Source organism: Fundulus heteroclitus, chromosome 13, assembly GCF_011125445.2.
Source record: "Fundulus heteroclitus isolate FHET01 chromosome 13, MU-UCD_Fhet_4.1, whole genome shotgun sequence".
NCBI lineage: Eukaryota > Metazoa > Chordata > Actinopteri > Cyprinodontiformes > Fundulidae > Fundulus > Fundulus heteroclitus.
In genome coordinates, this window is record NC_046373.1 from 14,707,641 (window position 1) to 14,731,783 (window position 24,143).

Below are 24,143 nucleotides of genomic sequence, written 5' to 3' on the forward strand. Positions count from 1 at the left end.
TTGTAAAGTTTTTTTTACTTTAATCACGTTAATTCTTAAACACTAGTAGAAAATAATTAGAAATAAAGACAAAGAAATAAACAATCACATTATTATTTTCAAGCTGTCAACATAGCTTCCTAGCAATAGGGCTGATGAAGGTGACCAAATATTACCTCAGTCACAGCTTGACTTAAAACCGTTGGAGCCAATTACACGTGATCATATGGTGCATATGGCTCATCACCCTGAGAGGCCTGCTCTAGGACAAGAGTTCCCAAACTTTTCAGCCTGCAACCCCCAAAATAACAGTGCAAAAGACTGGACACCCATTTTGGTGAGAGGGATTTTTATTTTTCTCTGTTTTTGGAAATTAAGAAAATAAAGTTATAAAATTATGAGAATAAAGTAATATATTTGTAAAAACTCATACAGAAAAGTGCAGCCTTCCCCCTGCATTAAAATGAGTAATGTGGAACATCTTGTAAAGTTAGACTTTGATTTAGATTTCACAAAATGTTTGTATAATGGACGCAGTCATGAACCAATGGTTCACCCAGGGCATTATTATTACCAGAACTTCCACTGCTTGGAGCAAAATTGTCTTTCTCTGTGTTTTTTCACAAAAAGAAAAACTCCACTCGCAGGTTTGCAGCAACATCGACATGGGATCCAGACGGGGATCTACTAATCTATGTCTGGGATAGTCTAGAAGTAGCTACTAAACCGAGTATACACACAGCTCTCATAGTGATAATGCTGTATGAATTAAAGTCATAAGAACTTGAGTACACACCAACACTGCCATAAAAACTTCATGTTTTTATGCTGCTTCCTCAGTTTCTACCAGCTTGTAGACATTTCAATGGTTTGCTTCAACCACAAAGTTAAGAGATAAGAGCTGATATTCATCAATATTGTATCATTATGTAACATTATGTGCTTCTTTAATCCAGGGCCATACCAGCATTATGGTATACAGTGATGGAAGTTTCAACTAAGTTACAACGTACAGCTTATCTCCTTCCATCATGGATTTACTGAATCAGGATTCTGATTTATTGTGTCTTTAGGAGAAAGTACTTTATAAGAACAGTTGTTCCAAACACCAATTTACAAACAGACACCAATTTAAAGTGTGCAACTTTACCCACAGCTCTTAGATTATGTCGTCCTGTGTGGCCCTCTATCTCTCTCCCTCTGCCTGGCCGGAAGCAGCCGTGTGTCAGTATTTGTGTGTGTAGACCTCATAGAGGTGGTATTAAAGGTCCACGGGGAAACATTATCTGTTTTAGCAATCAACAATCTGATGCTAACCTTCTCTCTGCCTTCCGTCCCCTGTCTCCGCTCATCTCTCTCCGCCTCTGCCCCTCTCTCCCACACTGTCTCTCTCAATCTATCCAGCTCTGTGCGGTGGGGATGTCAGGGGTCCCTGGGGAACCATCCTCAGTCCCGGCTTTCCAGACAGCTACCCTTCATCTCTCAACTGTACCTGGACTGTTGAAGTCAGCCATGGGAAAGGCAAGCGAGCCGCAAAGATCCTCACTCCCTAATAGATAGAGACAGACTGAGAGACAGTACGGTGTGACACGACAAGCTCAGGGATCCAGTTACTACCGTGCCTCAGCAGCAAACCTGCATTACAAGTTTATGTCTCTACAAACTCAAATGGAGGCTCTGGATTAACTTTTTTTCTGACTGTAGCAGGATTCAGTTGCGCAGTGTTACTTTTATTATGTAAAAAAAATGCATTTGGAGGTGTGATTTATTTATTTTTTCTTCAGGAAAAATACTCCTGCTGCTTATACGTTGGTGTGCTCTGCGTTCATACCCATCTGCTCATGTGTTTCAAACAGGAGTCCAGTTTCAGTTCAACTCCTTTCATCTGGAGGACCAACACGACTACCTCTTGGTAACCGAAAACGGGAGCTTCCTGCAACCTCTGGCTCGGCTGACCGGCAATGAGTTGCCTAGCAACATCAACGCCGGTCTCTATGGCAACTTCAAAGCCCAACTACGATTCATCTCTGACTTTTCCATCTCATACGAGGGCTTCAACATAACTTTCTCAGGTACTGAACTTCACCATGTTGCAGTTATAATATGGAGAAAATGCATACATTCACATTCATGAGTTCACATCGTATTTCTCCTGTCAGCAGTCAAGCTATGTTAATGCAACAGTTTTTTTTTCTTATACACGTCATATAGTTTGCATCTAAAACTCTGTGAAAGTAAAACCTTAAGTGACAGGAGATGTTATGAATAGAAGGAAAAAAATTATGTTCAGAGACAGTTAAGATTAAATATTGTCAGAAATAAATTTGTGCAGCACACACATTTCTAATTTCAATAATTTCATCATCATAAATAGATGCAGACTCATAAATGGAATTAAATAATTACTACGCTGAACGACAAGAAGAAATCAATTAGTATGTTACAAGACAAACAAAATATGTAAAATAGTAAATAGACAAAAAATATTTATTTTAAAAAGGTATCATGATAAACTGCATCACTACAGAAAAAATAAAATGTATTGAATACGTTAATAAATTACAGTTTCTTTACTCAAAAATGACACAAAAAATAACGTGATCAAAAAAATAAAAGGAAAGAAATAACATGATCATAAAATAAGGTCAGCTGGTGATGGGAGCAGAGTTAAGAGAGGAAAGTTCGAGGCTACATGAGCCCCTCATAAAAGATATCCATGCCCGGATCACCCTTTCACTGCTTCCTCTCTCTCGAATAAAGGAGCTCATGAATCTGAGTCCTTGCTGTGGGATGTTTTATAGCCTCCCAGATGGCATAAGCTGATAGTCAGAATGTAACACATGGGAGGTGTCACAAGAGATTCAATTCAAGTCTGTTAAAACAAATAAATAAATTTCTTGATGTATTTTGCTAAACACAAACTCAGAAAGCTCAACTGAGAATCCCCAGCATACACCAACATGTTGTTTGCTAATGGTTCATATGCTTACATAAGAAATTTGGAATATACAATATATCATGTGTGTTTTATTCAGAACTTTTTAAATGATTATTCACCAAAAGAGAGCAAGAATATTGGCCAAAAAGGATGCCTGGTGAAGGCCTTTTAAATGATCTGGTTATTGCACCTATATCAATGAATTTGGTTAATTTCCTTCTGCTTTGTTAGATTTTTATGTCTTTTCATGTATTTGATTTTTCAACAGAATATACTCTGGAGCCATGTGAGGACCCTGGGATGCCCAGGTTTGGCCGGAGAAATGGCTACAGTTTTGGGGTTGGAGATACTTTGTCCTTTTCTTGCAACTTAGGATACCGCCTGGAGGGTACACCAGAGTTGATCTGTCTAGGGGGAGGTCGTAGAATGTGGAGCGCTCCTTTACCAAGATGTGTTGGTATGTGATCATATGGCTTTTGGTCTAATGTTATACTACTACTATGTGTTTTATGGATTTGCACCTTCAAGAATGATCTCTAAAGTCAAAGATATTTTCCTTGTTTTGACACAAATTTGCAATCCAGTATTGTGGGTTTTTTAAAATCTTACAAGGCACGTTTTATGGATTAAAGCAGCATATTTGCTAAAATGTGAATAGATCACTAGAAATGTGAAGAAAATGAAAGAGCAGATGGAAAGACGTTATGTTTTGGATCTTCTAATTAATCAGTGATTCCACTCAGTTGTATTAACATACCCTAAACATACAATGGGTAAGAACAGAACACTTATTTACTTTTAGGTGTCAACAGCCAAAGCCCACTCTACAGGGACATTGTAAAAAAAAAAAAAATCATATTGCGTAGAAGTGCAATAGTTTTTGTCAGTCATCTCAGAAAGTGACACTTGTATCTTGTATAGAATCATTTCACATAGAATGATGTATCCCAAGCTTTTGTTTCAAATTTTAATGATTTTGGCTTAGAGATAAAGAAAATGAAAACCCAAAGTTCAGTGCCAATTTAAATACTGTGGAAATCTTAATTATTCAATACTCGTGGTCTCACAGTCTAATCAGCTAATCCACTAAAAACACATGCAGAGGATTCCTTAGACTTTAAACGGTCTCTCACTCTGGGTCAGTAGACGACACAATCATGGTAAAGACTGCTGACTGGACACATGTCCAGAAAACAGTCAATGACACCCTTCACAAAGAAGTCATTACTGAAGAAGCTGATTGCTTGCAGAGTTCTGTGTCCAAGCATATTACCAGAAAATTGAGTGGAATGAAGAAGTGTGGTGCATAAAGGTGCACCAGCAATAGGGAAAACCGAAACCTTGAGAGCATTGTCAAGCGAAATCCACTCAAAAATGTAGGAGGGCTTCACAAAGAGTGGCGAGGGACGAATACTAGACATTGGTTACAACCTTCTTACCTGGGCCAAGCAGAAAAGGTTGCTCAATGGGCCAAAGTCCTGTTTTCAGATGAAAGGAAAGTCTGTGATTCACTCATGAATCAAGGTCCCAGAGTCTGGCTGAAGAGTGGAATCACATAATCCATGTTGGTGGAAGTCCAGTGAGAACAGCCACAGCCAGTGATGGTTTGGTGTAATTTCATCTGCAGGTGTTGGTCCAATGTGTTTTCTGAAGTTCACAGTCAACGCAGTCAGCTATGAGGAAATTCTAGAGCCCTTCATGCTTCCCTTCGCAGACAAGCTGTATGGAGATGTTTTTTCTTTTCTTTTCCAGTAGGACTTTGCACCTGTTCACATTATCAATGGTCATGGTGTTCCTGTTCTTGATTGGCCAGCAAACTCCCCTTACCTGAACCCCATAGAAAATTTGTGTGCTGTTGTCAACTGGAAGATGAGAGGCACCAGACCCAACAAGGCAGATGACCTGAAGGCAGCTATCAAAGCAACCTGGGCTCCCATTACACCTACACAGCACCACAGGCTGATCACCTATATGCCATGGTGCATTGATGCAGTTATTCATGCAACACAAGGCCAAGTACTCAAGACTCAAGTACTGAGTGCATAGAAATGGACATACTTTTCAGAAGCCTGACATTTCTACTTAAACATCCTTTTTTGACTGGTCTGAAGTGATATTCCAATTTTCTGAGACTGGATTTTAGGTTTTCTTTACCTGTAAGCCATAATCATCAAAATTACAAGGAATCCATCCATTTTCCGTCACGCTTGTCCCTTGTGGGGACACGAGGGTTGCAGGTGCCTATCTCCAGCAATCAATGGGCGAGAGGCAGGGTACACCCTTGACAGGTCGCCAGTCTGTGGCAGGGCAATTACAAGGAATAAAAGCCTGAAATAATTTACTATATCTATATCTATCTATCTAATCTAAGTGTTTCACTTGCTGAAATGACTGGCAAAAATTGCACTTTTATGCAATATTCAAATTTTCTGATATGTACCTGTATGCTGACAATCCATAACTGCAATGCTTAAATAAATGTAGGGACCACCTTTTATTTAGAGTATAATATTTATGAAATACTAAATAGAATAATCCTGATGTTTCCAGTTACCCTGACCTGGTTATGATAAAATGACCTATAAACATCAGCCATTTTTCAGTGTTGATTTTATTTTGCTGCCAATGGAAACTGATTCGGTTAAAAAGATGCACTATAACCAACAAGATTGGAAGAAAAAAACAGAGAACAAACGGCAACCCACTGAGATAAAAGGCAACAACAGTAGGGAGATTGCTCTTATGTTGACAACTGTGATGTTTGGTGCTTGAGAAACCTGGCTCTGAAATACAATTGGAGTGATACTCTAGGTTTTGACATGGGGGTTATCAGTACAAGGCTACAATCTCAATGGCTGAGGTCTTTAGAAAAAAACCTATTGCTTTTTCTTTGGACTACAGTGCTGTGAAAAAGTGTTGCCTCTTAAATAATTCTTCTGTCTAAAATGTCACAAAAACATATCATAAAAAATAACCTCAATAAATGTTAAAAGCAGTTTTCAAATGTAAATTTCATTGATTGGAGGAGAAAGTCACAAAAATCAACCTGACCCCAATTGAAAAACCAATTGCCCTCATTTGTTAAGTGAAGAAATGAGTCAAAGTAATATCATACCACAGTCAAACAAAAACCTGGTACTGAGATTGTCGTGGACAGTTTTGCTTCTTCAGATTATGAATGACTTGAGGCTGGTTCAGACGGGAAGATTTTAAAATAGTCGGCCGGATTTCAAAGCCTGAGAGACACCACTAAAGCTAAAACAGGATTGCTCGGACAGCGTGTGATGTCTAGTCAGACAGCAAGCACAACGCAGCACAAACAAACAGATTTCACTCAGGATCATTCAGATATCAGACAGCAAACCTTGCAAAATCTGTCAAGATTAAACACAAGTTCAGGTTAAATAAACATGGATGACGAGGAAGAACAATGGCGAGAGTTTGTGAACTGATTTTAACAGAGGAAAAAACATTACAAAAAGAAAAGCTGTTGGTCAAAGGAGTGGAGACACCTTTACGTTTGGTTCACTTATATGGAGTGTATGAGCAGTGTTTGTTTTTGTTTGTTTTTTTATCTCGGGGCTTCTCCCGCTTTGTGATTGGCTACATGTAACAGTCAACAGGCTGCGTGGTCGTTTGTCCTCGGGGAATACCACACATGCTAGGATATTGGGGCAAGACAATCCAACAATGTTGAATATCACCGATTTAAGGTTTGAGCAGTCCTGATGTTCCACCGAGCAGACCAGATCATTCTTAACACACCACACACAGCAGGGATATCTCCTAAGAATATCTTAAGACCCATACCGAGATCAGGCCATGTAGGAAGGGAAAGATCGGGTCAAAAGTCACGCTGCAAATCCTGCCATGTAAACCAGCGTTTACTGCAATTAATGGACCCATGAATTCTGCTAACAGAAAATCCTGAAAGAGAACGTCAATCATCTCATGAGTTCATTGGACTTGTAGCACAATGATCAGAGGTCTTTTAAAACTCTGGACTTAAAGCCAACTGAGCTTCTGTGGCTGCTCAGTTTGAAATATCTAATAGCTTATACTTAAATAAACTTTTTAATTTGTTAATTATTATTAAACCTCCATTAATACAGGAAGTGATGAGTTATCTTTTACAAGAGAGACCTGCTATTTGATCATTAGATCGTAAAATGATGGAAATAATTAAAATGAATGGAAAAATAATCTTCTCTTGCTGTGTTTGTGTTGGTTTCCATCGGGGCGATTGCCCTTAAACACGGCAACAGCCAATTTCTACCAGACCACCGGAGAATTCCTGCCCCCTGCTCCTTGAAGGATTGTATAAGTCTAATCCAAAGGATGAGCACCATGAACCTGAAACCTCAGGGCAAATAAGAAACGCATAAAATAGGATTTGATCTGGGTGCACATGTAGCAATGAGGGGGATTTGACACTGCCTGCTGCCACCCTCTCCCGCAAGAGGTGTTGTTCTCGCTTGAAAAAGTGTAGGAAAATCCGGGCACAGAGCTTAGCGCGCACCATGCAGTAATTGAGATTAAATGTCAGATAATTTAACACTACAATCCTATTTTCAGCTGTGCATGATATTTGTCGTGGCGGTGTGTATGTCTTTGGTTCTTTGTCCTCGGCGTGAAAAGAATAGTAATGCAAAGTGGATTTTTTTTGTATGTGTGTCAGTGTTTTGTAGCATAATGCAGCTTCCTATATTTAGTTCCTGTGTGGTATGGTGTGTTGCATTGCTACGTGACAGGATGCACATCATGGGGCTGAAGGTGAATTTCAGTGATTGGAAAAGATTAAAGCAAATGCACTGTGCTGTTTCTTGATACATTAGCACCTACTCATACATGCTTTTGGTTATTTTTCATCCTATAAACTCTTTTTGAGACGTTTCATCCACTCTAGAAGCATTTATTTTTTGTTAAAATTACTTGCTAATTGTTCAGGTTTTTCACCACAAATGAACTTCACATAGGCCTGGCTTAATAAATACATTAGCACCTTTAAAAAAAAAAAAAAAAACTCCTTACAGCTGGCCTCTCAGGACAGTTGACCTATCAGAACTGACAGTGCTATTTTACATGTAATATTCAAAGGCCAGGATGTAAAAGCATAAGTTATTATTTTAAAGCAGAAGAAAATGATTTAACCTCTGAACATTAATTGGAAAACCTATTTCCAGTGTGAAGGCAATCATTGTAATGCTGTATTGAACAGTTTTCATGACTGCCTTTACGCCTATGCTACCAGATGCTACTGTTTCTTTACACGCTACTGAATTTCCCTTGAAACTGGATACATATAAGATGTGTCCATAAATATACAAAGGTTTCTGGCACAAGTTCACCGACTATCTGGGAGCATGGAGAGGGTCAAAGATCTGGTGAAGACTTAAGGAATGCTTCAAGTACTAGGACTGACCCTGATGAAGGCCATAAGCCAAAAGAAGTTAATAAAGTTTTTTTCTTAGTACTTTAGGCAATTTTGGAGTCTTCATCTCACCTGGTTTCTGGATATATCCTCAGGACCATATTCAGTTTAGCAACAACCCACAAAGTTGTGGGCAAGAATGTTTTGTACAGAGTTCAGTGCTCTGTGGTGCATGGCATTGTGTGTCATTTTAACCTGGGGCAGAATTGTGTGTGCAAAACTTGTTAAGTAGAGTCAACGTAGAGGCCGTAGAGTAAAGGTCCCCTGGATTGCAGGAGCAACGTAGAGTAAAGGCCCGTAATTGTTTCTTTTTATCACCAAATATGAACACAGGCGTTCTCTTTGACAGCATGGCAGGCTTGTTTTGACTTTGAACCGCAGCCTAAACTCACAACTTCCTTCAGTCAACCAGCCTGTATGCACAATTTGGAGTTGTGTATCCACATCAAGGAGGTTTTTCCAAGGGGAAGCCCAGCTCATATCTTAGTGATCTTGGCACTTATGATCTTATTTCAGCAGCTTAATTAATCCCTTTCGATTGCTGCCAGAGCCGTGAAGGGATGCAATGTTCATACCGGCTCCACTGCCAAGAGTATTATAGGTTTGATAAGTTACTTACGTTTTAACTCTGGCACGGCGCTACTCATCAGACTCTCTGACAAGTCTACAGAGGTTAGCAGGGTATTTATTCCCAGGATACGCTACCAGGGCTCCTACAAGAGTCCTCGAGTAGGCTAACCCTCATTCTCCATTAAAAGGAGTGGGTGGGTGTACTCCAAAAGACCCTTGCATGAGTCTAAAGAGACCATGCATGTTTTGGATGTTCCAATTTAATCCCAAACCACATTCAAATGTTAATGTCACAGTGCAGTCTTAATCCAGTGTGTGTGTGTGTGTGTGTGTGTGTGTGTGTGTGTGTGTGTGTGTGTGTGTGTGTGTGTGTGTGTGTCACATTGACATCATGCAATTTGTATATAGCTGCTAATGTGCTTAAGCCTTTTTAATTCTTTATGCAGCAGTGACTCAAATGAGTTGGATTGGCCACAAAGTAGTTTCTTTTCTTTAAAAATGACAAAAAAATGACACAGAAGGAGGAAAACAACAGACCAAGAGTTATAACAGAGGAGGAAAGGAGCAAGGTGGAATGAAATAGGGGCGAATAAAGGGGGCACTAGTTACATAAAGTGGAAGTGAGGGATAAAGCGCAAGAACGAGGAAATTAAGAAGAAAAAAAGAGAGAGGGTGAAGAGGTAATTTTCTAAATGGAAACTGTAGCAGGGTGATTTATTGATAATATGACAGCTGTAATAGGACTATTACACAAGTATAGACACAGAACAGGAGGGAGAGAGGAAAGAAGCGGAGAGGGTACTAAAAATGAAGCGATAAAGGCATGGTTTTTGCGAATTGAAGCCAGATGTGAACAGTGCAGAGAGCGTATTTATTTAAATAAATTATTCTCCGAACTTTGCCCTGCAAAACACAAACTGAGAGCTTCAACGCTCAGATGCTTAAAGGATTACTAAATTATTATTATACACACATTTATTAGATTTAAGTTGGGTTGTTTTATATAGTAAAATGCTGTTTATATTGTGGTCCCTCAACATAGCTGTGATTGAAATCCAAATTATGAATTATTTCATTACTAATTATATATTCTCTTTGTCTTCAGCTGAGTGTGGTTCTTCAGTCATAAATAATGAAGGCATACTCTTGTCTCCAAACTACCCAATGAACTACGATAACAACCATGAGTGCATCTACAGCATTCAGGTAAAGCCATAAATGTTCCCGGCATTTGGACTATACCTATAGCGTTTTTGCTAAATACCAAATACTGTAATAGAGGTCCGCAGGGACTCCCACAAAACCTTGTTGGAAAGTTGTAAAATCTGTATCAGGTTGTGCAGCATTTAATTGCCATTTTCAAGACATGTTGAGTGCATGTTTTCTGGGCTGATTCCCGGTTAACCTCATCTGTATTCTACGTTGACTCAAGGTGCAAGCTGGAAAAGGCATCAACATCTCAGCTAGAACATTTCATCTTGCCCAGGGCGATATTCTAAAGGTAAAAGCACTCACACACACATATGTTGAAGGGAAGTCAGTATTATTCCACTTATCTGATATCTGCGTCTAATGCCAAAAGTTAATCATAAAAAATTTAATCAGGCCGGCGCTGTTTGCTTTTTATTATGTATGCTTCTTAACGAGTGCATTGTTCTGTCATTTGTACAGATTTACGATGGCAAAGATAACACAGCTCAAGTCCTTGGTGCATTCACTGGCACGTCCATGTTAGGCCTCACTCTTATTTCCACATCAAACCATCTCTGGCTGGAGTTCTACAGCGATCCTGAAGACACCGGAGAAGGATTCAAATTGGTGTACTCAAGTAAGCTAAGGATATGGGTTGTTTGTCTCCTCTTTACACATTTTGATATGCTTGTAGAGGAGCTACCGAAGGTTATCAGACCCCTTCAACATTTTTCAGTTTGTCCCTATACATGTGCTGACATCAATGCATTTTATTGGCTTTTATGTGAAAAACCAACACAATGTAGTGTGGAATTGTAAAGGAGAAGGGCTTGTATGAAATTATGCAGGATTTTCCTAAAGCATGGTGATTTTTTTTCTTCAGCATTCCTGAGTAAATCTTTCATTAGAGACAACTTTTACGGCAATTTCCCCTTAAGCCAGGGGTGAACAAAGTTGGGCAATTTTCACTGATATGAGGCCTTTCACAAAAGACACAAATTTAAATATTCTTAAAATGGAATATATAAGGTGCAACAACATGTTTTTATATTTTATCAGCCATATATTTGCTTTTAATTTAACTTAATATTAAATAAGACCTCAAACGTTTTCCAAAAGGCAGACTTGGGTGCACCCATTTATTTAACTCTCTAAAATAAAGCAAGAGCGAGCCCAAATTAATCCTGTTCTTGTTACTGAAAAGACACAAAAAAACTGACAAAGACAATCAACCTAAATTCTTTTGGACATTGTTTGCTGGGCAAAACTTTATTTTTATGTATCAAATCTAAATTGATCTGCAGATTCATTTTCTACAGAAATCAGACTAATTTGCTTGTTTTTGTGTGTTTTGTTACTGTTGAGCAAGTAAAAAAGAAAAAAAAAAGATTTCTTTCCATTTTGATTTAAAAAAGGTTGTAATTTTGTGACCTCTGAGTACTATCTACGTGACAGCATTGGCCCCCATGGCAAAACATTTGAACACCCCTGCCTTAAGCTCTTTGATCTCCGCACTTCTACAGACTGCAAATAGCTCAAAATCAGTCAGATTAGATTTAAAGCATTTGCAAACACCTTGCCACTGTTTCTCAGTTGACCATTTTAAAACATGAGCAAGCCCTAACCTAAACCATTTTCCTGTAGCTCTATTTATATGTGTATATTTGCTGTCACTTCTTCGCCTCTGACTCAAGTATTTTGCAGCCTCTACGGTTTTCATACAGAATTGGCCTATATATGCTTCATCCAGCTTTCCATAAACTCTGCACTACATGGCTCATAGTGAACAGCAAACCAACATTTCTTTTGCTTTCTTTCAACAATATCTTTCCTCCTGACACTCTTTCATAAAGGCCAGATATTTGAAAGTGCTCAACCAACAGATGAGCTGTCAAAAGATTCTTACACCTGAGCTGTGGGTCTCAGCAGCTCCCGTAGAGTTACCATGGGCCCACTGGCTGCTACTTTGAAGTATGTTTTCCTTGCTTGGTTTGTTAGTTTAGGTTGACAGCCATGGCTTGTTTTCAAGTTTTAGATCATGAACTGAACTGTGCTTTGAGATGTTCAAAGCTTTAGATTTTGTTTTATAACTTAAATTGGCTTTAGATTTATCCACTACTTTATCCCTAACCTGTCTGCTGTGTTCCTTGGTCTTCTTGTTATACAGATGTTCTCTAAGAAACCTCTGAGGTCTTCACAGAACAGCTACATGTCTATAATGGCTAAATGTCAATGCACACTGACCTTTCTGGATTTTTATTTGTGAAAGTTTTGAAAACCATGTAGCATTTTCATTGTACTTTACAATAATTCACTACTGTGTGTTGGCCTGTCACATGAAATCCCCAAATCAGTGCATTGAAGTTTGTTGCTGCAATGTGTCAAAATGCAAAAAAGCACAAGAGGTTTTCTTTCAAAGGTGCCGTACATTTTTTCCTTTTTTTTTATTAGAAAAACCTACCTGGGTAGAGTAAACTTGTGAAATGTGAAATAGATACATGTAGCTTGATCCATTTTATGTTCTGCTAATAGTGCAAATAGCCAAAAATGGCTTTATTTCTCCGGTCAGTGATCATATCTCCTGCACCAGAATGGGTTTTCTTTTTCCCGCTAAATCTGATTATGGTATTCTAAACTTTTGTTCTGCCTAAAAGAAAAAACAGTGCTGAACAGTTTAAAGAAACAACGGTCTGTAAAACCAAATATTAATCAGAAATTAGTCACATTTTATAGCAAAAGCTTTTGGAGCTCAGATGTCAGTCTTGGGTGAGTCAGCGTGTACATATTTGACAGTACTCTCTCATTTCCTCAATTTAAATGATAAATTCTGCATAGTAAAGCAGAGTCACGAAAACTGCTGCTCGTAGCATAGTTTACATAGTTATTTGAGGCTATGTTATTTTTATGCTGATTGAGTGGCAGAAAACACACCTTACTTGCTGTTCTCATACTCTTCCAACATTATTTTAGTATATGAACCTAAAGGATATTGATCTTAAGAGCCCCACACCAACGTGACTCTAAACATGAATATGTTTTATGTAGCTACGTCTGATATGGAGGATGAAAGATATAATCCAGTATAACTCTTGAGACGCACTTCAATAAATAATGCATGGTCTTTTGTTTTCTTTCAAATATTGTAACAAATAAAATTTGAGATGGGCGGCCACTCTCTCCCAGGATGATGAGAGATGTGTTTGTGCTGTTCACTTGAGAAAAAGCGCTGCTTTCCAAATGGCCATGTTTAAAGATTTAGACATGCACCTGCATCACTCTGCCAAGAGAAAGCTCAAACGCTGGCATGCCCTGTCTTCTGGGTAATGTCATAGATCAAATCCCGGTTATGGTCTTGTAAGTATATTTATAAATCTATTCAAATCTCAGGCTATAAAACTGTGCACCAACTACATATTCTGAATATTACCATGGAAACTGAGCTCAGACAGGCTGTGAAAAACAACCTTAAATTGGATAAGGTGTATACGTGCTCCAGTATCACTCACAATAATGGTATGTCTTGTGTATCTTTTTTAGGTTATGCATTAAATTAGGATGAGGGCTTAAAAGAGTCTGTGATTTCGGGAAGCTTGAAAACAGAATACTTAAGTGAGCTAAATATCCATGGAATATTGCTGTGTATCTGCATAAAACAAATAGTTTTTGCTCATATTGGCCCTAAATGTTTGCCATTGTGAGCATTTAAAAGAATAAAATCTTCATTGTCACAATCTGTTTCCTTCTCTATTTTGCGTCTCCAGGTTTTGAGCTGTCTCACTGTGAGGACCCAGGCGTGCCTCAGTTTGGATTCAAAGTCAATGACCAAGGCCATTTTTCTGGGAGCAGCATTACATACAGATGTGAACCTGGTTACACTCTGCACGGAGCCTCAACACTTAAGTGTATGACAGGTGAAAGGAGAGCCTGGGATAACCCCCTGCCCTCTTGTATAGGTATGTTCTCATATGATGCCTTTTACACATTTAAAACTGTGTGTTTAAATATATTCACAATGATAGCACATACAATGGTAAATACAGTGGTCCTGTGCAATTAAATACTGGGGGAGGGACGGACAGTTACCACTGTCTTTGATACACACATTTGTGCAAACGTATTGGGTGCTCCAATTGTTTTTGGGGTGAAGGAGAAAGTTATCCTACAAACTGAGATCACTTGAAGACACAGGCTAAGTACTGCATATATGTTGACATAATTGTTGTTTGCCAATTTGATAACTCATTTGTTTCATATATTATAAGAATAAGGAATACATGCAGGGGGACTTGGCTAAGAAGTTAGTGTCCTTGTTCAACAATGCCTCTCTATCAGTCTGAGTCTTGAGTCTTCATAGTAACCATCTCCTGTACTGTCCAATTGGCAGCAGTTGTCCCTGCTTTAGCTAATTAGCATGCAGGTTCTCCTCCATAACAAAGGAGGAGCCTATAGGGCCATAGAGAGGCTGGTGCATATATTCAGCGGTCATTGGGTGAGAGGCGGGGGTACACCCTGGACACGTCACAAATAAACACCCACACAGGATAAACATACACAGTCATGTTTTTGAACTTTACAGCCCCTTTGAGGAGTCACTGGACAGTAACCAAGTTTTTTTTTATCAAAACCTCACAGTTTTGCATGGAACCAGGAATAACATAATTTTCCTGATGCAAGTTACTCTGCTGCAAACTGGCATGCCACCATTCGTGAACTAGTCTTTAAGACGTGTTAACCAGCATGTGTTAACGAGCAAAATCTATGGTACTGTGTGTGCAGTTTCAGACGCCACAAAAACTAAGATCAGTTCACAAAAACAGAATTAATATTTTTTTTCAAAAACCATTGTTAGAATTTTGAGCAAAATTTATCGACTCCTCTTCCTTTTCTGATTTTAAATTCCTTCTTAAGACCCATCTATTATCCTTGGCTTTTAACACAATCTCAGACGTTGACTTTATTTTATTGCATTTTACTTTCCTTTTATCACTAATTATATATACTATTTTGCTTATTGTTTGATGAGTGATCATTTGTATTTTATGATTGTGTTCAGCACTTTGGTTCTGCTGGTGTTTAAAGTAAATAAAATTGGTATGGTATGGAGTCATTATGACCCATTAAAATTATTTACTAATATTTTACAAAAGCAATCAAAAATAATGTTAGTAAATTCTGTCAGGCATTCAATTAAAATATTTCCATCTCTCAGTAGTACCTTCTGCTTTGAGTTACATTGTCAAGCAGGTCTGTGTTGTCATGACTGAAACTGTTGTGAAGAGCATGGAAGGTAACTCATTAACAAGCAAATTTGGTGGAGGTACAAAGATGTGCAAGACTGCGATTAAAGTAAAGAAGCTGGTCTGCAAGCCTCACATCTTCATGTAGACCAGAGGAAGAACACACCAGCCTGCCACAAAGTGAACCATTGCAAAAGCTACAGGAGTTCAAACGTTAACTCTCTTCATTAAAACTCTTGAACTTTTTCCACCATCAATTGTCATTCATTTAAATGCGTACCTTTCCAATCATTAAGTCCTCATCCATCTTAATGGGGATGGAGGTCATAACCCTGAGCAATCAAAACTTAGAGGAATAAAAGGAGTAAAAGACTAAAGAAGTATGCTTTTTACTTAAACAACCCTTACCAACCTTTATTATGGGACTAGTTGAGAAGGATAATATGGTCAAAAATCAGTTATAGTGTATCATATGAACAAAGGTAATAAAAGTGATTACAAAAAAGTTTAACATTTTTTTAATCTGAATTGACATTGCAACAGCATACAAGACATCAGACATTCATTAATATAGTTTCTGACTTGAGACATATGTTTCTGAGATGTTTGTTCATGCTCCGTAATACAAGATAAAGTGGGTTTTCTGCGTTATGCAGTTTCTGCTAAGAGGACATGCTCTCGCAATCCTTGAAATAATAAAGATGGAAGGCCAGTTTCCTCTTAACACTACTCATTGATTTATTTGTGTTATCATAACAATCATTTTTGATTATACCAGATGGACACACTGGCCCATATGTATAACTACTTGCTTGTAGGGTCCATTTTTCTTTCCTTTCCTTGAGGGTGTACTCATGTATCCTCTCTGCTCAAGCATGCCCCTACATACAAACCCCCACAAGGACAGATTCCGTATCAAAATCATTGATCCCCTTTTATGTGCTAAAGGCTCAGGCATCAGTTCATTAGTATTGCACTATAATATAGTTTTAATAATCTCCTTTGTTTTGCTACAGACAGATTTTTTTAAAGCACCTGCTATTTTATAGAAGCATTAAAACACGCCGGGAAGAGACACCCTTCGGATTATTGACACATTTCTAAATACTTGTCTCTGTATCACTGCTGTTTCACTTCATTCCCCCAGTACGCAAACGGATGAATCATTATCCCACCACAGTCATAAATATTGACTTAAACAAATGAATAATTTTCCTTCACTGGCTTTACAGTCTTTTTAGGCCTCTAGAGCTCTATGAAATTAGATTAATGTTTCACAATAACACAATCTGCGTTGGCAAGAGTTACTTACTTATTCACCATAAAGTAAGTCAACTATGTTGCAGTGGTGATCTTAATTGCACTTTAAATCTTAATTACACTTGTTCGATCACTGCAGGAAAGGTTTTGTACCATAGTTGTATATCTATTATTATAACCATAATTGTATTGTGGCCAGAGCTGACAAAGTATGCCAACACTAACATTAGTATGCTATCACTGACTTTAGTTTGCCAACTTTCATCATAGCATGCTAACTGTAGCATCCAAAGCTAATTATGGTAATTTTGTGGAGTTGCGGAAAACGTCCATCCACAATAATTGCCTGTAATGTTTAGCTGTTAAGAAGCTCAGCAAATGATTAGCCTAAGCAGAAGTATTTGAACGATTGCTATAAAAAGGTGTACTGAAGCACTTTTAAAACCATGGAAACGGCTTCTAAACAACAGGCATAGAGACTAACAACTCCAACTAGGACATGCATCTTACTTAAGACAAAGTCTTGGGTTCAAGTCTCAAGCAAGTTTTCTCTCAGGCAATCAGGGGTGAAAGTTAGTCACTAAGTTTAGATCATTTCCATTATTAGTTGTGTCACCACCTTGTGATGGACTGGTGATCTGTACAGGGTTTTCCCCCACCTCTTGCCCAATGGCCGCTGGCAATAGGCACCAGCCTCCTGCAACCCTGCATGAATAAGCGGGAACAGAAGATGGATGGATGGATGAAAGGATGTTGCCCCCCTGACATAACATGGTGTATGCCAGGGACTGATTGACATGGTAACTGTATATCTGGCATCTCTGTAATGCTTCTTGCGAGTATGCCATTAAAGAGAGTTGACAGCACAGATAATGGTAGCTTCCATCTTTGTTTTCACTGAATGCCAACACCAAGGCATCATTTATAAAAATAGAGAACTCAGCTCTGACAGAGAACACAACATTTCAGTAGCTTTCTAGGAATTACCACCTAGCTATATCTTAAACTGAGCTATGTATTGATGGACTTTGAGTGATTTCAAAACTAAACAAAAAAAAAAGTACTTACCACCAACTGCTTATTCTCTCATTGTTAGGCCAATACCATTAGACAATTTTGGTTCATTAAAATGAAAGCACCCCCTTGACTCATTCAGAAATGAGATATCTGGTACTAACTGGTTTCTACTGCTTTTATTTAAACATACAAGACCATTCATATTTTTAGTGGGGTAAATAGTTTCCCCACTTAATTCTCTAGAGTTAGTCACAGCAGTTAAAAAAATATTTTTATCTGTCCTGAAAACAGATAAAATGTTAAAAGCTCCCCTGTGTATAACTAGGTTTAATGATGATGATTCAAATTACCCAAGTCCTGCATTTTGAGCAGACTATGTGGCATGCATCCGAAGCAAGAATGCCAATTTCAGCATTTCAAAAGACTTGATCCTTGATTTTGACTTGCTTCTCAGAGACTTGATAGTTGACTTGGACGTGTCCTTCAAAGACATAATACAAGTTAGATTGTGCTAAAATACAACACAAAAGCATCTGCAGGTAAAACCAAATGTTTCTAACTTTCCTTCCATTTAAACTGTGAGAATATTATTTTTGGAACAATTTATTTGATTCAGATTTTTTTTTATATTTGTAAAATAAAGGATGTAGCATATTTACCTGTACAGCTTTGCTTGTATAGTATACAACACACACAAAAGTAATTAGAAATCAAAATGTTGTCAGAAAACATCATGTCGGAGTTGTGAGTGACGTATACTCCCAGTGTACCATGCAGGTATTTTTTTTTTTTTTTATGAGAAAACACGGTGTTTAACTTTGTCACTCAAATAGTGATTGAAATGGAAAAAAAAAACAGATGATTAACAGTACAGTGGCAATATAGTGAACAAGTGAAGAGTTTGAACATGTTTAAAACCTGATACTATACCCAATTAAATGCAAAGCTCATTCAAAGGGACTGACAAAATGGTTTCTATAGGCACAGCAGTCAGCTCAATGTTTTCAAGACATCCCTTTTTTCATTTTTTGTCTTTCAACTTTCTGATTTGAAATTCATCTTAATAAGTCTCTCAGCTTTTCACTATCAATAATGAAAGACTCATAAAACCACTGGCTAAAATTCCCTGACTTTATACTTTAGCACTGACACACCGTGACCTCATCTGACCGCTGGTCTTAATATTATATTTCTTATTATTACTCTTAGTTTTTCTTTCTTTACACCCTTTGGTTCTGCCGTTTCCCCTCTTTCTTTTGCCTCTTCTCACTGTGTCCTCTCTCCATCCTAACGGGGTATATTGCTCCTATTACCCGAGATAATATATTCCAGTGATGATGAGCCTGAGGGAGGAGGAACTTGCAGAGGGAGGAAAAGCAAGAGAGGGGATGAAGATTGTGAAAGTATATAACTGGGAGAGACAAAGTGAGAAAGAGGAATTATTTTAGTTATATAATGCGAGGTGATTTCTTCAGGGAGGAGTGCAAGATCAGCACTTTGTTTCTTCTTCCCCTTCTTCTCTCTTCCCCTCTTCATTTCTCTTCGGGAGAGTGAGAAAGACAGCAAGATGAAGAGGCGGGTGTTGGTTTCTTTTTTTAATCACTTTCACTCTTTGATGATAACTAAGCAGCCCCTGAGGTCCACCTAGTTGGTGTGATTGCCTTGATAAAAAAAAAAAAAATACCACAGACAGATAAATGGTTGACTCTTCATACCTAATCAGCTCATTTAAATGTTGTTTCACCAATTTTGTTGGGCTTCAGTGGTGGGGGTGTAATTTACCTTTTTATGCTAATCTGAGTGCTCTAGAAATCCAACTTTTCTTATACTACCTACACTACAATGTCTCTTTTGTATGTTTGTAAAACCTGCAGCTGAGTGCGGTGGTCGTTTTAAGGGGGAATCCTCGGGGAGGATTCTTTCACCTGGATACCCTTTTCCTTATGACAACAACCTTCGTTGCACCTGGACCATTGAGGTGGATTCTGGTAATATTGTGAGGTAATATGAGATTCTCTGGGACCTTGTTAGTAATGGCAGAGTCAACCTACCGGCCAATATCTGTGAAAACAAACATTATCTGCAAGCTTTGTTTACGTCTATTAAACGGTTCTGATGCACTAATCACAGATTTTGTGGCCGATTTTTGGTCACCTCTTTTGCATGCTTATCCTTTCGATACCAACGTGGGCTGATGTTGGCCAATTTCTCTTCAAGAACTTTAAATAGCCATAAAATACTTGTTTACCTACTTTCTACATATGCTCAAAATTGACCTGTTCTAACAGTAAACACTTTTTTTTGTACATCATCCCTTGGTACTTTGTGTATCATAAAAAAAGACAAACAACTAATTAGATAATAACAACTTATGAAGATATAACTCATTTCACAACAAGACTGATTTTTTGTTGCAAACCTGGCAATGTAAAGTCCAGCAAGAAGATACATTTGATAATAAATAACAGTTATGTCCAATGTAGTGATTGAGAGGGAAAAATCTAATTTACTGTCATATGTTAGACTATAAAATGATGCATTGTCTAACTATACAAGCGTCTTAAGAAGTGTTTCTGTTGTGACCTATGCAGTACCTATATTAGGAGCAGAGGCCAAGTCTCAACATATGTTTGAGAGAGTGTGCAGTCGGGTCAAGGTAGATGAAAAGGATTTAATTTATTCTTTTCAAAACAAAGACAAAACTATTAGAGTTGACATGGTAAACAGTATCTTTTAATAGCACTATTTACATGATTTGCATTGCCAAACATCAGTCTCTCTGTGTTCACTGAAGAGTTCACCTTTAGCTACAATGTGAGACTTTCTAAAGATTGCCAACATCTCCTATTGCAACATGTTCCTTGACTGACGGAAGAGGGCTATCCAAAAGGATAAAAGATAGCAATTTTGATGTATGGGGGTTTAGCTTTCCGTTTCTTCTGACATGCATATCTTTGTTGTGGCAACCTGAAAGAGCGGCCAACAAAGCTTTGTAAAACATCAGATGTTTGATTTCCGCCTGTCAGCACTTTGAATCGTCTTGTTACTGAAAAGTACTTTATAAATAAACTTGTCTTGCCTTGCTTGGTCGATTACCAATGAGGTTTGATCAAACATAAAATCATCTGATTTTCAACACAAACCAGTTTTGAAATGTTAATTTTTTTTTTTATTAGTAGCACATTGATTCTGGTTTGATTATTCCTTTTTAAAAAGATTTCACATTATTGATCTATTTTTAAGACTTGGCCATCTAGAATACAGATTGTATTTGTAAATAAATTATAATATTAAAACACATTTTACAAAACATTTGCACATCTTCCATTAATATGCACATTTGGAAAATCAAGGGTTGAGAATTACGTAGCTAACACTGAGTACTTTTAAAGTTTTTGATTGAAATAACTAATCTTATTGCTTCCCCTTTCAAATCTCAGTCTACAGTTCCTGGCCTTTGACACGGAGGCAAGCCATGACATGCTGAAAGTTTGGGACGGACCACCTGAGAATGAAATGTCGCTGGCAGAGCTGAGTGGATCTTTGCTTCCTGAGGGAATCCATTCCACACTCAACACAGTCACAGTCCAATTTGAGACAGACTTTTACATCAGCAAGTCAGGGTTTGCCATAGAATTTTCAAGTAAGTAACACAATTTAAATATAAAGAGTTGTTAAAGAGAAAATCATTAATGAATCTGGATTATAAATTTTTTTCTTTTAAAATACTGCTCTTCTTTTAAGTGAGTTGGTTTCATCCATTGCGTTTAAACTAATAATGGAAACTCTAATATATTGTTCATGAAAATCTGCATTCTATTGAAAATGTAAATGTTTTACATTTCTAAGAGTGGTTCCAAATTATTATTATTATTATTAAGTCTTATTTTTTGGAAACTAATTAAATAAAAAATACATTCCTATTGGAATTTGTACATGCATTTTCAGCAAATACTTTTAAAATATCTTAAATAAATATCCTAAAGAAAGGATTTGTAACTTAAATTGTTTATTGTCTACTTTTCTCAGTCGCAGGCAAAAGAGCTGATATTGTTTTAAAAGATTATTCGCATTTTATTAATTTTATTTTACTGGAAGTAATAAAACAACACAATTACAGACAGCATTGTTATGTTTTTATCATCTTATTGTTCAGGTCAAATGTGTAAAACTGGTCATACTTAATATACTATAAATTCTCTACTCTCATTCAAAACTGTAATTTATAAAATATGTGCCAGGAGACGATACAGTCAAATTTCAGAACTAATCCCTAATATTACGATAACTATGCATTTTATAGCAGTTTATTATTATTTTATGTTTAAATATTAAGCGAGAGGTATATTTAATAGGGGCTCCTTTGCTGGAACATTTTAGGGTGTCCTAATCTATTTAGAAATGTTTATTGTTTGAGCATTGCTTAAAAGAGCCAGTGTTCTGCAACAAAATTGTGTAATTAGTTCGTATTTGAGGTTAAAGCCTGGGCATTTGTCCAGTTGCTACACACTCTGCACATAGTTTGACCCTGTTTTTTTGTAATTGCCTTCCTATTTCCTCTTCTATTTCCCACTTTGTCCCCGTCTCTCATCTCTCCAGGCTCAGTAGCCACAGCCTGCAGGGACCCAGGTGTACCGATGAACGGCACGCGCAGCGGGGACGGCCGTGAGCCGGGGGATTCGGTGTCCTTTCAGTGCGACCCTGGATACGAGCTCCAGGGGGACGACAAAATAACCTGCATACAAGTGGATAACAGATACTACTGGCAGCCCAGCCCGCCTGTCTGCATAGGTGAAAAGTTTAGCTGCCGTATATTCTGCAGGGACATGAAACAGATGTACTGCACACACAGCTGGAGTTGTTCAGTTACAGAAAATGACTCAAGGACACATCTGTCAGGGACTAAAAGGATGACTCTATAAAATCTCTGTCTATTTTTAGTCATAGAGATTTTATATATTCATGTTTATTTTTTACTATACATATACTATGTGTGTGTTACTTTAACTCTAATAAAATAAATTTTACATTGTGTTCCTGTTGCAGCACCTTGTGGAGGAAATCTTACTGGTTCCAATGGCTTTATACTCTCTCCTAACTACCCACATCCCTACCCTCACTCGAAGGATTGTGACTGGCTCATTGCTGTCAACTCGGACTATGTTCTGTCGCTGGCCTTCATCAGGTGACCCATAAACTGAATATTCAGCCACTGTCTCGTAAAGCTTTTCAAAACTTCTGAATCCAATTGATTAACCAAATCCAAGTCTGCCAATACAAAGTTTTCCAATCCAGAAGCCTTTAACTTAAACATTTATTATGGTTATGTGGTTGTATAAGCTATAAGTAAACCATGCAGGTATTGAAATGTTAGTCTCAATGATCCTTTCATGCCTATATTCAAATTTTTGTCAGTTTAAGGACTGCTAAATATGTTCTACAGCCTCTTGAAATCGAAGGGTGTGGTGCACATTAGACTTTATTTGAACTTTTAGTGAATTTCTGAAAACAAAATAAACTCCTACTGTTAACCCTAATGCTTTTTCATGAACGACGGTAGGTAAAATGTTTTGGAAAAAACACTTCATCCAGTAACAAAACCACTTAAGAAAAGTGTAATTGAATAAGCCATTTTTTCCTGGCACCAAATATTGGTAATCAGATGTGGCGCTACATTGTGTGTGTTTGTGGGTGACTGACATAAGTCAGCAACTCAATAAAGCAGCCATTTACTATTTTAGAGAAATGTCATCAAGACCTTATGATGGTGACATTTTTAAAGTGTTTTTAACATTTTATCCATTTGTACAGTTAGCAATCTTGATATTACAAACTGCGACGGTACTGTGTCTGTCTTTTCTAAATAGTGAAAATTACTTAACTCTTGTATGTCTTCCAAAAAGTTGCCAATATTTCCAAATATACGCACTCCATGGAAGATGAAGGTTAAACACTGAAGAGAAAAATATAAAGCAACTTGCTATAAAACAGCTAGCCTTTCTGTTACTAAAACCAATTGCCTCTCCTCTGTAAGGCTTAGCTTTTGTTATTATTAACATTTCAACAAATGTTGCAGAGCTTGAAAAGGTTGCACAAAACAATCAGTTCAGCCTGTTGCCAATTTGTATATCCACTTCATTCCGCCAAACAAACCGCTTAGTACCCATGTCCTTATGCTATTGTGTTATTTATTCAATTTATTTTTCTTGGTCGAAAGATGATTCTGATCAGTTATTCTGATACAATGCAAAAAAAAAAGCTAAAATCTTATGTCAAATTTAATAAAGTTGCAAATTATATTCTGAAGACATTGTTCTACACTAGGTTTACATCTATTTCTGTCCTGGCATGGTTGAATCTTATGAAATATGAGAAATTATAACTCCTACTCAAACCAAAATCAAGTCCAAGTGACCTCTTTCTGCTAAGTATTATTTATTGGAGCCAAATAACCACATTCCTTACTTTAGACTTAGGATAATGTAGAAAAAGGTTTTAAATCATTTGTACTCAGTGGGCA

The 24,143-nt window shown here is 37.6% G+C and overlaps 1 protein-coding gene across 4 annotated transcripts in view; it reads left to right on the forward strand.

The window, feature by feature from the left end:
* csmd3b (CUB and Sushi multiple domains 3b) overlaps positions 1-24,143 on the forward strand; it is a 159,220-nt gene that overhangs the window by 34,316 nt on the left and 100,761 nt on the right. For all 4 annotated transcript variants that reach the window (XM_036145171.1, XM_036145173.1, XM_036145172.1 and 1 more), the window contains exons 9-19: positions 1,384-1,500; positions 1,836-2,051; positions 3,186-3,374; positions 10,024-10,124; positions 10,351-10,419; positions 10,590-10,746; positions 13,871-14,062; positions 19,498-19,624; positions 21,064-21,266; positions 22,223-22,414; positions 22,670-22,808. In XM_036145171.1, the coding sequence (XP_036001064.1) occupies positions 1,384-1,500; positions 1,836-2,051; positions 3,186-3,374; positions 10,024-10,124; positions 10,351-10,419; positions 10,590-10,746; positions 13,871-14,062; positions 19,498-19,624; positions 21,064-21,266; positions 22,223-22,414; positions 22,670-22,808 (1,702 nt within the window). The remainder of the gene's footprint in view (positions 1-1,383; positions 1,501-1,835; positions 2,052-3,185; positions 3,375-10,023; positions 10,125-10,350; positions 10,420-10,589; positions 10,747-13,870; positions 14,063-19,497; positions 19,625-21,063; positions 21,267-22,222; positions 22,415-22,669; positions 22,809-24,143) is intronic.